Source organism: Aythya marila, assembly GCF_965140915.1.
Source record: "Aythya marila genome assembly, chromosome: 3".
Classification (NCBI taxonomy): domain Eukaryota; kingdom Metazoa; phylum Chordata; class Aves; order Anseriformes; family Anatidae; genus Aythya; species Aythya marila.
In genome coordinates this window covers 29752752-29768748 of record NC_139044.1, presented here as the reverse complement: position 1 = coordinate 29768748, position 15997 = coordinate 29752752, and the positions used below count along the sequence as shown (strand labels likewise).

General features: G+C 35.9%; 1 protein-coding gene across 2 annotated transcripts in view; it reads left to right on the top strand.

The window, feature by feature from the left end:
• Window positions 1-13418, top strand: part of AHCTF1 (AT-hook containing transcription factor 1) — a 45426-nt gene extending 32008 nt beyond the window's left edge. For both annotated transcript variants that reach the window (XM_082756280.1, XM_082756279.1), the window contains exons 26-36: window positions 284-394; window positions 1002-1197; window positions 2252-2455; window positions 3738-4164; window positions 5680-5782; window positions 6660-6757; window positions 7377-7555; window positions 8967-10806; window positions 11594-11727; window positions 12215-12321; window positions 12947-13418. In XM_082756280.1, coding sequence (XP_082612406.1) covers window positions 284-394; window positions 1002-1197; window positions 2252-2455; window positions 3738-4164; window positions 5680-5782; window positions 6660-6757; window positions 7377-7555; window positions 8967-10806; window positions 11594-11727; window positions 12215-12321; window positions 12947-13139 — 3592 coding nt within the window. In that variant the 3' untranslated portion in view covers window positions 13140-13418. The remainder of the gene's footprint in view (window positions 1-283; window positions 395-1001; window positions 1198-2251; window positions 2456-3737; window positions 4165-5679; window positions 5783-6659; window positions 6758-7376; window positions 7556-8966; window positions 10807-11593; window positions 11728-12214; window positions 12322-12946) is intronic.
• The last annotated feature ends 2579 nt before the right edge of the window (window positions 13419-15997 follow it).

Genomic DNA, 15997 nt, shown 5'->3' with positions numbered 1-15997 from the left:
AGATAACTGAAACTAAAGCTTTGCCATCAGACTGTTGCGTACAAATTTTGATAGATGCTATTGTGTGATCAAGTACCACTCTTACCACTTTGTGTCTGGTTTCTGTTTTTGTTTCAGCTTTTTAACTTAGAAATAGGTAGAATTACAAGCAACAAAAAGGGTCTAGTAGTAATACTAATAATAATGATTTTCTTGTAGGTGATACCAGAATTCTAGTTTATTTCACCATATGTTTTGTACTGCAGGTGAATGAAAGTCAATCATATTTTCCTTTTAATTCCAGTCCTAGAGTTACAGAACCACCAGTCATAATGAATCAACCTCTCCCTGATGCAGAGTTGCCTGAGGCGTTTATTGGGACACCAATTACAAAATTTTCACAAAAATGTTCCAGGTAAAGTAGATCCACAGAGAGAATGTTCCAAAGATAAGGGGGAGGGAATATTATTTTATGTGGCTTTTGTCTTAATACTGTAGAAAATAAGTAATACTGATTTTTGTCCTACAGAATTACTAGTTGGTACTAAATATAGTTAGTAATACTACATTTAAATTATCTTGAGAAATAAGATGCTTCTCGTGTTCTTGTGTTTTCAGAGTGTTCTGTTTTCAAATTGTTCAATAGACAGAAAACCAAAAATCAACATAAGGGTGCAACTAAGTGGAGAATTTGAATTGGTACCAGCATTGAAATGCAGATTAATTCTTTTGACATGAGAATTACGCTACTTATGTAAAATTGGATTACTCTTGCCTCAGAGGCAGTAATTTAGGAAATAAAATACAAAATGTAAACAAATAGTTTATAAAAATAAAAATAAAAAAAAAAAGCCTGTAGCTTGGACCTGGGCTTGATACCCTCACTGCTGCAGTAATGTATACATATATTTTTTGTCCATTGTATATTTTAGTTATGTATCATCTCAGCTGTTTTGAACACAACATAATTTCATTTCCATTTATTAACTTACTTTCTTATTTTAAATTGTGTATCTTAACAGATTGCTGGATTTGGTGGTTCGCCCTGTTCCTTCATGTTCTCTAGCACAGGATGATAGCTGGCAGTCACCATGCCTACCTTCTACTTCATACATGGCATCCAGCCCATTGAAATCAAACATACATGGTTCCATCCCACAAAAAAGAATTGCAAGAGCATCAGAACTGGGTTTACTAGAGACTCCTCTTGTGGTTAAGGTTTGTGTTTTAAGAAAACAGTAAGAACCGGTGAACCAAACCAAAGCCTGTAAGCTTTAAAATGAAACCGCAGTATTTAACACAAACAACATGGGTTTCAAATTTTAATTTGCATGTGGTTATTATATATACGGTGCCTTTGGAAGCAGTACATTGGTAAGTCCTGAAAAGGAAATTTAAAATTGGACATTTAATTCTGATTTAATTGTAGTATGCACGTTGTCCAATAACTCATGGAATACGCTTGTTTTCATTGCCGTGGAACAAAGTTAAAATGGGACTTCTCAAAGTACTTAACGTGCAGTTTGCAGCATAATCATCTCATTATTTAAGCACTTAATAGCTCTGTCTGACTTGTGTGTATATAGAAGCAAGAATGTATATACTTCAGTTTATTAAGTGTTAAGTGAGTAACAGCTGTGGTTATCTGCAGGTGTTGTGTCAAATTCAGTGATCGCTTGTTGCAGTAACTAATAATAATTTCTACAGCAATATACTGTATTTTCATTCACTGCCATCAAACTGCATATTTTGTAAGAAAATAACGTTTGACATACCTTCTTGGGATGTTTCTTTTTTCCTTTGCCTACCTGAACAAAATAGATGTTACTCTGAATTATAAACTTTTTACTAAGTTTTGTTCATATTGTTAAGCTATTTTCAGTATCCTTAACTTTTAAACCTTTTAATTTCTGAAAAATCTTTTTTATGAGCTGGAATAAGAAGACCTGAATGCTCTAGATAAATTGGTATTTTTACAGCTGACATTGCAGCTTAATTTCATGAAATTAATTTGAAAAATAACATTTTGTTTACATTTTATAAACAAGAAGAAAAAATGGGGAAAAAAGACAGGCAAAAGAGGCATAGAAAGGATTGTTTATCATTATGCTTTTCATACATTTGGAAAAAGAGAGCATTGTAAAGGCTAAATTCTGTCCTCTATGCTGTTACAAATTGTGTTTGTAGTTGAAATGAATGTTTTTGCAAGTGAAGTCTTCTCTTTTAAAGATGTAACTAGTTTTAAAATAAATATTTTTATATCTTTTCATAGAGAGCTAAAGTTTTGGTGACATCTGCTGCTGCTCCTGGTTTTCCTGGGTTTACTCCTCAGTCTATTTTGAGATCCAGCCTTCGCACCACACCCCTAGCAACTCCCTCTGCATCTCCAGGGCGATCAGTTACTCCTCCTTTACGAGCAAAGGAACTTAGAATATCTTTCAGAGAAGAGAACTCAAATGTAAAATGGACTGTTGGGGTAAGCTGGGCTGCAGTTAATGATTTTTACAGTTAAAGGCTTTACAGACTCTGATTTGATTTTCATATTCATTAAGTATTTTTATTAAAATAAATTTATTATTTCATATTTATTAAAAGGTTTGCCAAAACTTATATAATGAGAATTGGAATTGCAAGTCATAAGGCTATTTGCATTTGTTCAAAAAAGGTTGTGTTAGATCTGCGGGCATGTGATGTTTTAGGAGCATATTTTGTAATAAAGACCAGTGGTGTTGATGGTTCTTACTTAGGTGTTGTTAAGAGCTGTGGTTGGTCCAAATTGCTAATTCAACTTCCTGCTGTATCTCATTGAATAATGATGCGGCAGAAAAGTAGTGAACATAGACTCAGCTGGTTGTTCTGAAGTGACAAATATTTTTTAAGCTTTGTGAATTAAACACCTTTGAAAGCAGCAGAAGCCATGAGCTGCATTTACTTCCAGTCTGCCTTTTTGAGAGTCTGTGTTTACTTAAGATAAAAATTGACTCCTGATGAAAAGAGCTGTATTGTTGTCTGTTGTTCAGGCCTAAAGTTCGTAGTTTTGTTTCTTGGTTTGCACCAGGGATAGCATTCATGTAGCTATCGAATGAAACTTCTTCATCTGAGAAGTTGCCCTGTTCTACTCCTCCCACAGTCTTATTCTGTTGCTTTGATTCCCTGATCCAGCTCATCATGCTGTTTCAGAAGTGATGTATCAAAGTCAGGAACATGTGCTAGTATGAATGAACTTTCCATACATGTATTAGTACAACTTGTCATTGCAATCAGCACTTTATTATCTTTTATTAAGCCTTTTATTAGAATACCTGAATATTCTCTGTTACAAAGAGATATTTGGTTGTAACAAGTTCTCTTTCCTATATAAAGTTTTACTAATAGCAGACAGTGGCCAGTTTAATTTACTTGTTCCATGCTGTAGGCGTACTGCACTCTGAAATAGGTTGGTAGTGCATACAAGTTGAAACAGCAAGCAGTGAAAAGAAATCTTGAGAATTTTTAATTAAGTTCCCTCTTTTTGAGAAAAGAGTAGTGAAACAGTGAGCAGACTTGACACTAGAAGCAAGCACAAACAAGACATAGTTTTAATTCTCTAAGGTCATGGAAACTGAATAAGCAGTTAAAAGCATGGTGAATTTGTGCATTCGGCTTTAAAAGCTATGGTAGGTAGTGCTAGAATGAGAAACAGTTTTGCAGTACCTTGCTTAAGGTGACAGTTGTAAAACTTAACCAGACATTGTTACTTTTTTTTTTTTTTTTTTAAGGTAACAGAAGATGATAAAGCACAGTCTGGAGCTTCATCTGAGCATCATCGTGGATTGGTGGAGGATGCTTGGTCTGAGTGTAGAGAGAAAACTCCTCTGTTCACTCTGAGGAATCCCGAGGATGGTCATGCTGAAATGGAAGAGTCTTTGGAAAGCACACCTGGAGGTGGTTTGGAGAAAATGGATGTCAGTAAAGAAAATAGTAATGTCTCTGCCAGGTCAGACCAAACTACGTTGGAATATCATGATGCAAAATCACCTGGTGATTTTGAAGATGATGTCATTTTTATAGCTGCTAAACCAGCTAATTCTTTCACCGAAGAAACTGCTGATTTTCAAGAACCAGAGAGAGAGGACCGTGGAATGGGTGAAGATAAACCTTTCCAGATAAAACAAACAGATTCATCAGAACCAAGAAAAGAAGCTGGTGTGTTCCATCATATGCTAACTTAAGTTTTTGAATTAATTTTTCAAATGTCTTCAAAAGGTTAAATTACTGATGAGTGCAAGAGTTGGTACTGATGAGGGTTCACAAGTGTCCTAGGTACTTCCTTGTCCTAGGCTTTTAAAATTACCACTTCATTTTGAGTGATTTTCCAGATATCCTGGACTTTAAGAATGCATTATTGATTTGACTGGCATTTCTTCTGTGTAGTTGCAGCTAAGAGGCAGTAGTGATTTGAGGGATCAAAGTTGAAAATTTAGGCTTTTGGCTCTGTCGTAGAGGTACTTAAAGGTTTTTTTGTTCTTGTTTTACAGAAATCTTAGCGTAAAATGTATGTTGACTAGATACTTACCCCCTCAATAGTCCTCAGTTTCCTTTTGGAAATGAATCTGTCTGCTTTTCATTACAGTTGTTCTTACTCATTTTACTGGCACAACAGCTTAGCTTACATAGCGTTTTCCAGACCTGTTTCAGTTGGTCTTCAGTAATTCATCTCAGTTCAACTCATTCAAGCAAGTTCCAGGATACATAGGATGCATTTATATGAAACAGGCCTGCTGGTAGGTGAGAAGGGGTGTAACGCACGAGCTGGCAAGCAGTGGTGAAGAGCTGAGAGTGGTAGCATTTTTTCATTTTTGTGGGAACAGGAAGATGATGTGTAAACACAGCTGACGTCAATATTTGACAATTGGGTCAAAAGGGATTCTTCTGAATATTTCTAGTAAGATAGGTCAAAATGTCCTCTCTTATTTTGTCTTGTATATGGACAAGAAACCACAGGTGCTTTTCATTAAAAATATTAGTACGGTACTAATCATTAAAGAATAACCCTGTAAAGAGGCTTTGTCATTGCTGGACTGTGGTAGAAACAGTTTTGTACAATTTCAGTCCTCTGGAAGCATTAGAGGGCAGTTTGCATAGCTCTCTTTTGGCCAGAGCTGGCAAAATTATCCCAGTCTTGCATACAGTCTGCAGAGGTGATTGCTGGATCTGGAGGAAGCAGGCAATAGAAATAAGAAAAGGAGGATGTGTCTGAAATTGAAGCTGTCAAGGTAAAAACATGAGCAAGCATTTGGGTTTAAACAACACCAATCATTTATTAGAAGGAAAACTCAAGAAATTGGCTTAGATGCATTCTTGTAAAAGAGAGGAAGTACAGTCAAGAAATGAGTAAGCATTGCTGAAATGAGATAAATACCCAAAGAGAAATAAGAAAATTGACTTCTTAATTCTAAGAACAAAAGATGTTTTCTGAAGTGCGTAGGTCATTTGGCCAGTAATAATGTATCAAGTTCAATTTGTAATCAAAATATCCACTTGCCTTTTTGTTTTCTTGACTGAGATTATGCAGCAGGCTATTCTGGTTTTACTGTAACAAATTCAGGCCTATGGATTTGAAGACTTGGTAGCATTATTTTGTTTTTTCTTTAATTCATACGAATGTTTTTAAAGTAATTAAGTGAAATAGGAAAGTCATCTATCTGTCTATTTTTCTAGGATATTTGGAAGAATCAACTACTGAATGTCCTACTTTTCCTGAGGATGGTAAATTTGTGTTTAAAGCTGCTGAGGCTGCTGCTTCTTGGACTGCAAATGAAGGGTAAGTTTATAAAATGCATCTTTGGGTTTGTGCAACTGCTGACCTTCCTGTGCTTTAAAACTATGATGTTGGTTTTGGCTATTCCCTATGTTCTTATGCACAATGGTTTACCTATTCCTTTCTATCTATGAATATAAATAGTTTGGCACAAATATAACCCATATTGACTAGCTGTCGTCCTTTCTTCTCAAATGGTTGTGGACCCCAAAGTATTGTGATAAAGACTTTTTTCAATGGGCCACACAAATCTTCTTACACTTTGAGGATAGATAGCATGAACATACTGTTCTGCTTTTGTCTGAAAACTGTGTAGCTAAAAAATTACACCTAAGATTCCTGTAGCTTTAGCAGGTTTATTTTGGGGTTTGAATTCTTTCTGGCAGTATTTTGTACACTTGACAGTACAAAGAAAAGAGAACTTAATTAGTATCTACTTGTTTATAGAAAGGGAAGCAGTTTTTTCACCTGCACAACTGTTTTTTAAAGAGATGAAACGGGAATGTTAGTAATGAAAGAGCCCTTAATTTCATGTGGTAACTTATGCTGGTACAAACCTGTTCAGGTTGTTCTAAGCTTCCAATATAGCAGTTGCGTTCTTTCTACAGAAAGCAAATTATTTACTAAAACTTCATTCTCATGGAACTAGTGTTATGTAGCTGGGAAGAATATTAAGTATATCATTCATTGCCTAAAATGAGTCACAAATTGGGTGTAGGTAAGTTGGGTAAGGAATTTCTAGTTTTAATCAATTCATTCAGTTTTTAAACTTGAAGATTTTACAGTGGGGGAATGTTTTTATAAACCTCTTAAAGGTATCTTTTGAAGCTTAACAGTGAATTCCTCTCTTTTTTTTTTTTTTTTTCCTCTGTCTATGAAGTGAAACAAACCACCAAGAGGCCTCTACATCGGAAGAAAGAGACGTACTGCCTGTAGTAAATCCCCAGCTTTCTGAATCCCCGGAGGCAGACAGCGAATGTATGTATAGTATGTTGGAGATGTTATACGAGTTAATGTGACTAACCTCCTGAAGTTAAATGAGCATTTTGTCATACCACTATGTGTCTCTAACTGAAATATTAGTAGGATATTACTGCTATTTTTTGTTAACCCATACAGAGAAGACATTCCTCAAAGGAAGTCCATGTAGAGAATGTGTAGTGAATGTTTCTTTTTATCTTCAGAAAATTGGTAAAATTTAAAATATTAGAAGGAAAGATTCATATTTCTTTTAATGTTGTACCCCATTTTTATATTGTTTGTAATGAGATCTGCTACTCAATTTGCTATTTTAAACAATGATGCATCCTCAATATGAAGGCTGTGAAGCATAGCTAGCTGTCAAGGTGCCTTTTCAGCCAACATTTCTTCTGTTCTTTTTCTCTATGGCAGCTGACTTCCCCTTCCTACTTTTTTATTTCTTTTTTTAAATTATTTATTTATTGTGAGACTACCTCCTAGTTTTTGGAGAAAGCCCAATACACATGGTAGGATGGTGAACTGTATTGTTTGTTATTGCTCCCTTTGTTACTTTCTGTTGCTTAAACCTGTGCCATTCATTCAATGGTTAAGTTTAAACGATGTAAATCTCTTTCAGCTGTGATAAGTATCCTTGACAGTGAGGATGTGGTCAGTACCAATTCAGAAAATCGTCTTGAAGGAAAGTATGTGGATTTACCTGAAGAACGTAACCTAGACGAAATTGAAGAAAATCTTCCCTTTGCGCAGGAAGAAATGCATGTTTCTAATAATCTTCCAAAAACTGAAGAAATTCACGTAAGTGAATTAGTTTCTCATTTTCTACAAAATAGAAAATGCAGCAAATTTCAGGACTGTCTTGTCTTAGAGTTAAAAGGTACACAAGAACATCTCAGCTTCTTGAGCTTGCTAACACGAGTTAACCTCACTATGTAAGGGTGGACAACTTTTTTTCCTCTTGTATTTTCTGTATGTATAACACAGAAGAGAACCTGTCAAGATTTGGGTCATTGAGATCTCCAACAACTAAAAAAAACAAAAACAAAAACAAAACCAAAACAAAACAAAAAACAAAGCCCCTAAACTCTGCATTCATTTGATTTACTATAGCTTAAATGTTTTTAGGTGACTTCTAATATTTTTTTTAAAGAAAACATGAAAAGTTGGGGAAGCTGGGGAGAGCAGTTTTTTCAATACAGCATAACATTTTACTAAATGGCAAAATTATTAGGTTAGGGTAACCTAACTAATTTTCAGAGCGACTTAGGTGCTTATATCCTTTACTAGTTTTTTCTTGCTAACATAATTCATTACTGTGAATTCTGTTTTAATTTCATTTTCAATATATTTTCAGCTACTTCAAAGATTTTTTCTGTAAAAGCACACATTTTTTTTAACATCTTAAAATGTTGTTAAATGTAGAATTTAAAAGGTTGCTCACATGGACTGAAAACTAGAACTAAGGTTTCTACAGTTATCCTGTTTTCCTCACCTTACTGGAGCTGATTTGTTATTCGGATACAGGTGCATGTCTTCGAAGTGCCATACGGAATACACTGTCAATTTCCTTTAGGATATTCTCTTATGTTTTGTGCTCAACATAAAAGATCAAGTATCTCATGTGGATCTAGAAGGAAAAAATAACCATCCAGTACAGGGAACTACAAAAAATAAGACTAATTCACATCACATGTGTTATTTCACCAAATCCAAGTGATTCCTTGAAGTGCAGTATTGAGTTTGCCTGCTGTGATGATATCTAGCCAGTTTGACTAAATGTTGAATTGTTGCAGCCACAACTGTCAGGACAAACTTTAAACTTTGGGGGGTGTAATTGTGTTGGATGCAGTCAGTCACTGTGGATGTGTAGTCAGCCCAAAAAGTACTATAGTGCGGTGGTTACTGCTGGTTGTGTGTACAGCTTGTATTGTAAAACTGCTCCCCTTGTTCATGGGTGGTGGCAAATCATTAGTCATAAACCAAAATACCAGAAATGGAGCGTGTGATTGAATACACTGAATATTCTGTTCTCGGTTCCTCAAATATATGAACCTCATCTGTAGCAGAGAGTACACTATCTGTTTTTAACTTTACATTCAGTGGTGATCTAAAAGGAAAAGCAGCATTTTACTGTCCTTAATTTCATCTGTCTCAGTTTGAAGCTAGTCTGGTAATCATTAATGCATTAACATACTTTTTTTTAACTTAGGTTCTGGAAGATGATGCAGTTAACATGCAAGCCTCAGAAGAAGCACCTGAAATGTCTCCACGTAGTGAACTACATCCATCAGGCAATCTTCAATACAGCTATGATACTATAGAGCAGCAGTTTGCATGTGATTTGCCTGATAATAAGGATGATGAATGTGATGCAGCTGAAGCAGATGGAGAGCTTTTTATATCTCAGAGTAATTTTACTTTAGTGTTGGAAGGAGAAGAAGGTGAAGGAGAGATGGGAGACCCTGAATTAGTAGATACTTCTAAACCAGCTGTTAACACAACAGATGAAAAACCCGTGAACAGTTTTGGAAATACTGAAAATGAAGAACATGTTACAAACTCAGTGTCTACTGTGACTAGTGACCAGGAATCTCAAAATATTGCCGAGTCACTCCCATATGTGCCTGAACCCATTAAGGTAGCTATTGCTGAGAACTTACTGGATGTAATCAAAGACACAAGAAGTAAAGAATTTACATCCGAAGTTGTAGAACAATCTATTCATGAAAGCATAGGTAAAAAGGTAACTAGAATGCAAAGGTCAAAATCTTCCTTAACAACTGTGCCAGAGGGAGTGGAAGACGAAACCAGCATACGTCAAGTAGAGTATGTTGTCACTCCAAGATCACGCCCAAGGAGACAACTGAATAGAAGTTTAGTTATTCCATCATCAGATGATCAGCAGCTACTAAAAACAGACAAACCAGTTCTATTTGGACTGTCTCCGAGGAGAAGTACCAGGCGAACAAAAGAAGCACCTGAGACTTCTAGTCTTCTACGAGTAGAAAATACTCAAGATGAGCAAATACCTGTAACCCCTGTTACCCCGAGGAGAGGTAGGAAGCCCAAACAGACTAATTTAGAAAAAGCAGAGAGCAGCCAATCTGATGGACAGACATTGTCCAGCAGTACACAGTCCATAGCCACTACTCCAAGAAGAGGATTAAGGAGAGCAAAGGAAGCTGCATCTGAACTCTTGGAAGAGGCTAAAGAGGAAACTTCTCTTGCTGAAGGTAGCGTTTTTACTTCTGCTACTTCTAGAAGGACTAGAGGAGGAAAACGTTCAGCAGGAGATCAAGAAACTGGCCAGACTGGCACTGATCATAGGATAAAAACAGCAGTCAGTCCCAGTAGAAGTATAAGAAAATTAAAAAGCAGTAATTCACAACCTATTGAAAATACTGTCATGGAGCAAGAGGTGCAGCCTAGTGATCAACTTCTTTTACCTGTGCCAATGAAAAGAGGCAGAAGAAGAAAAACGAGTTCATCGGATCTTTCAGAAAATTCTGACCTTGATCTGTCTAAATCATCAGTTCCTCAAACAGAACTCAAACTTCCTGTGACTCCTAGAAGAAGTGTTAGGAAGCTGGTACGGAATCTCTCAGCAGACATTGAATCTGCCTCTACTCAGGAAGACATACCTTCAGGTGAGAAAGTGGAAGTCGTTGATACTCCTAGGAGAAGAGCAAGAAGGGTTACACATGCTAAACCAGAAAAAACAGATGCTCTTGAGAGAACACCTGAGCAGCCAAATGAACAATCTACCACACCCAGGACTGCAGTAAGGACAGGGGGTCGGGGCAGAAAGAGGCGATTGCCATCGATATTGGAGGAGAGCACAGGGGAAGAAGCCTTCCCTCAAGGACCCGATGGCAGTCCTTTGCTGCTCACGGATGTAAACACATCAGGATATGATGATGCATCAAGAACTCTAACAGATCGTATTACAAGATCCCGTAAAACTAGTGTGCATCAGAAACTGTCTGTTGAGGAAAATGAATCCTTCCTTTTTTCTCCTCCTCTCACAAAGCTGTCAAAGAAAGTTAAAGGTAGGTGCAACATGTTCATATGCAAAACAGGGTATGTTGCTGTCTTGTAAATGACATAAAACAGACTGTTTTATGACCCAAAGTATGGCTTTTAGTATTGTAAATAATCTAACTTTACAAAAGTAAAAATTTGGAAATTCACCTTTTTCTTGAACTCCACATGCTTGGCTGGCCAGTTGTGGGGGAAGCAAATGATGAGGCTGAAACATTTCAAATAGACTGAAATAAAATTTTACCTGATTTTTTTTTTTTTTTTTTTTGTCATGACCTTAATTCCTATCAACTTAGAAGTCTAGGGGGACATCTTTTCAGACAATTGTCATCCGTTCCCCCACATGGCAGAAATAAAGGAGGCATCCAAATTTTGTTCAGTTTTTAATGTAAAATGAGCTGCATCTTGCAACACACTAGACAGCTGTTTAATTATGTGATTGTTTCTTTTTGGCATATGCTTTGCTAGTGAAGTTATTGCATACAGAGTTCTTTGTTAGACAACATGATTAATTGTTTTTGGAAATCTGTGAGGACACTTGATGCTGATTGAGCAAAACATCTTTGACTATGTAGGTACAAGTAAAATCACTGCTCTAGTTCTTTGTTTCACAATTCACTATAAAATGATGGATCCTAAGAGGCAGTTATGAAGAAGTACCTCCACACTGAGTGTTTATAAACTTGATTGGGCCCTTTATTTTAGGAAGCTATTGTACTCTTTATTATCAGCTCTAATTTAACATCACTGTACTTTATAATGTACGTGCATGTTAACAATTCATTATCGTTTTAGCTGGAAAAGCAGACCATCCTGTGCAGCTTAAGGATTTAGACCCGGACTTGTCTTCTCAATTTGTCTTTTCACCCCCTCTTTTGAGGTCAAGGAGAAAAAATGTCTCTAGTATTTCCCGAATTGTGAAAGAACCGGTAAGTAAAAACTGTACTTGTCTCATATTTTTGACTTCTAGTCTGTATCTCTTTTTGAAATAGTACTTCTCAATGCCTTGTCTTTTTCCTTGGAAGTATATCTAAAAAGAGAGTTCTAAATCAGTCAGCTAGCAAAAGAGGTTTGTTGCTTTAAGAAAATTAGCTACAAAAGTCAATTTTGAATCTATGTAAGTTGAGAACCAGTAAGTGTTGCCCTGCCAAGTGTTGCCCTGCCAAGTGTTGCCCAAGACCAAGTGTCTGTCTTTATCTTTAAACTTAGGTGGTGTGTTATTTGTTAATTTCCAAATTTGAACTTTTAGGATGATGCAGTAATTTGAGGTGGAAGGTTGATTTTTTTTTTTTTAGAGGTGCTTATGGAAATCATAGTTTTATCATGATTTCTTATTGAAAAAAAGCATTCATTTGTATTTTGTAGAAGTGTAAGAATGCATGCACATGAGTAACATTTTTTTTTGCCATAACATAGGAGCTTCCATCTAAAGAAGAGGAGGATACCAAATCCATAGAGTCTGTGGGAAAACAAAAATCGAAGAGGGGTAGAACTGCAAAATCAAAAGCGAACAAAACAAGCAAGTATGAAACTCTTTTAAAATACTTAAGTTTATTTCTTGTGGTAGTCATTCTGTTAATAGCCACCTAACTTGAAACATCCCACTTGGCTATGTAGCAGTCCAGAGCTGTCCAGCTCGCTGGTCTGATAGACACATTTTTCCCCATGTAGTGATTGAGTTTTCTATTGCTAGCAGAAGAAGGGGATAGAAAATGGTGAAAGGCTACTCCTGTGTTTACTTGATGGTGATGTGCTCTTAATTCATCTTATTCCATCTAAAGAAACCACAGCCTTAAGGTCTTTAGTTCCTTATACAAGGCAGGAGGGGGTCAGACAATGAATAAAGAGAAGGTCTTGTTTCTGGACCTGTTTTCTGGTTCTTTCTGGAAAATGGTTAATTTGAGGACATTTGCTACTTAGAGCTTGCAGGGGCCTTAAAAATCTCATCTGAATAATGACTGGGAGTGCAGAAATTAAAGAAATGAAAAGAAATGAAAGCAAAAAGTTCATTTATGTACCTTCTCTGCCTCATTGCTGTCTAAAAAGAAGCCCATAAATTAATTTGTTGGCATTGATTTTGTAATTTCACTTTTTTTCCCCTCTACTAACTGTTGTTGATAATCAATTTGACACTTGCTGCTTTCACAGAACCACAAGAAAGGAAGGTTCTTGGTCACCTCCACCAGTAGAAATACAGTTCATTTCTCCTTTTACAAGTCCAGTGGATGGAAAGAAAAGCAAACAGAAAGAAACCACAGATGCGACAGAGAAGAATCTACGTAAGAACAAAAAAAGACTGTCTAATTTTCCAAAGCCAGTTGTGCGCCGGAAGATGCTGTAACTGTTTTTTAAGTTTGTAATGTACACCACTGTTTGTAAAGTCATCAAAATTGTGTGGATTAGTAAAAATAAAAAATAATCATCTAATTTGGAAGAGATAATTTATATAAATTATTGTAAAATTTCATAAACAAATGGTCTTCAATAAGTAACTCCATATGGAGTGTGATTTCCTCAGTCAATGCAGTTTTCTATTTTATATTAAGACTTCATACATTTATATAATATGTAAATACAGCTTATTTTAGGAATGTTAAATAAAAATGTATACTTCACAATATGCTTACTGTCTGATAGCTTTTTAAGGGAATAGTGGGTTGAATGGCCTGTATCTCTCAAATTTTAATGTTGGTTTGCAAGAGTTGTTAATACTGAAAAATGAGGCCAAAAGTTTTTAAAAGTTTGCTTAGAACTACTATAACAAACACTTAAAATGTACTAGTTTAAATTTTATAGATGATGATTGACCTTCTGGCACGAATAATTGGGCTCATGAATACAAACTGGTAATTACTTACATTCATGGTTAAGTTGTACTGTATTGAAGTCAGAATGTAAACAATTGTATTTTAAGCTGTGCAATATTTTTTTTGTATTTGTCTTAAACTTGGGGAAAGCTGCTCTTCAGTTTATAAAACTAGATCACATCTCAGATGTTTCAGTATTTTTTACAATTTGTTATCAGCAAAAAGCTATAGAGTTTGATGCTTACAATAGCATATCAAATTTAGAGGGATATTGCCCAAATAATTTTGGCTCAAATTTCAAAGTATTTTCATAAGATTGATACGAATACAACTATAATTGAAATAATTACTGTCTGTAAACATTTTGCAATATTTGAAGTCTACATATCACAGCACTGAAATGAAAGGTTGATGGTAAAGCTAACTTAAAAGTCTGAAGGTACCAAAATGTACAGAAATCTTAGTTACAAACCATATTTTTGAATGATTATCTCATTAATAATCTTGGCCTATGGAGTAAATGTCCCTATAAAATTTCAGTTTGTAAGAATAGATGAAAAAGACTATTCTTTTAAAAGCAAACATGGAAGTACTATTTTGATGTGCGGTCTTTTAGACAATGGATTATTTTTATGTATGTTAATTTATATATGGATGCAACTTTGAAGACTACCAAATGGTGGAACCTGACATTAAACTTTTTGATTAGTAAAAACTGCTACAATTACTTTAAGAAATAATTTATTGGTTAACTAACACCTTGTACATAATGAATGAATGTATTAATAATAGACTAAGCTTGTAAAAAGTGTCTTTTGGGGCCATGATTTTTCTATCTCAGAGCAGGATGTTCTAGAAAAGTAGCTGCATGCACTTTAATTTTCTTCCTCTTGGGAGTATTCATGACTGAATGAAAGTTTATAAAAATGCCAAATGTTGACAGCGTGAAAGTGGCAGTTCGAGTGAGACCTTTCAGTCAGGTTAGTAGTTATTTACTCAATACTTTTTAACTTGAGTTCCAATATATATAACCTTAAAGAGGAAAAAGGGGGTGGGAGCAGGAGGGTTCTAACAATATTTTTTAATGCACATTGTACAGACGTGCATTGAGTAGCTAAGAAAATGGGGTAAAAGACCAAACTTCAATAACTGGGGGGGAGGGGGAACACGACTTCAAACCTGAATATATGTTTTGTGTGTGTTGTGCACAGAAGTGTAATGTGTTTGGATTCTTGATCAAACAAGTAGCTGTCATGCTAGTGAAGATTGTTTAGTAGGATTTTAACATGAGTCTGTCCTTTATACTTACAAAATATTTTTGTATGAAAAGAGAAGAAAACATATTAGCTAATTTTATTGATTGTAGTCATTTTTAGCCTCTCGTTTTATAACCTCAGCTGAATTGCCCTCATTTGGCAGTGCTTTGGCAGAAAAAAAGAAAGCAATAGTAATACAAGGAAATTGGCATGGGATTTAATAACTTCTTCAACTTTTGTAATAGCCCAGTAATCTTTATTTTAAAGGAGCTTTAATCCTATTAAATGCTAAATGTTTTTCTCCATTTTTATTCAGTTGTTTACATTCAGTGCACGTTTCTTGAATGCTGACCTGTATCCCCACGGAGTGTAAAAAGAATGGGAGAGTAACCATAACGCATTAACAAGGAATGGAATTTCAGAAAGGTGAAGGAAATAGAAGCAGAAATGGGCATTGGGAATGTTTTTGTTAGAGCCTGAGAAACTGAACAGAAGTAAGCCTAACGGGAGGAAAAAAGATGGCAATGCGAGGAGGGATGAGTTTATATTGAAGCAGAGAAAATAGATTGTACTTGGTTTATTTGGTGCAGGCTTGCTACCAGTATGTAGAAAAAAAAAAAAAAGTAAAACATTTCTGTAAGGGAGAGGAAGATCCAGTCCATGGGCAATGCTTTTCAACGAGGAGGCTGAATTGGGAAGGAGACTGCTATTTTAAAAGGTGTTAAAATGGCTTGGGAGCAAGTGGCTGAGCAGGCTAGGGGTCCTCTTGGACAACTGTAGGCTTCTGCAAGTACGTGTCTGAGAGGAAGGTGTAACAGCTATGGTTCCAGAGAAGGACATGAGGGGCCTGTGAAGGAAAGAGCTGTGATGCAGCATCATGGTGGGTGCACACAGAAGGCCGTAGTGGTAGTTCTCTTAGAGAAACAGCACAGGAAAACTTTTTGTGAGCAAGATCAACATTTCTTAGGGACTCTTCCGTGCAGTTTATCACTAAATAGAGCAATTATGAAGTCCTTCCATGGGAGATCGAATTGCTTGAGGGTTGTTCTCTTTGTTTTTCTCCCCTTAAGGAATTGCTGGGATTTCTCGTACAGACTGCTAAAAGCTGAAGCCAAATCCCATGTCTGTACCTTTTG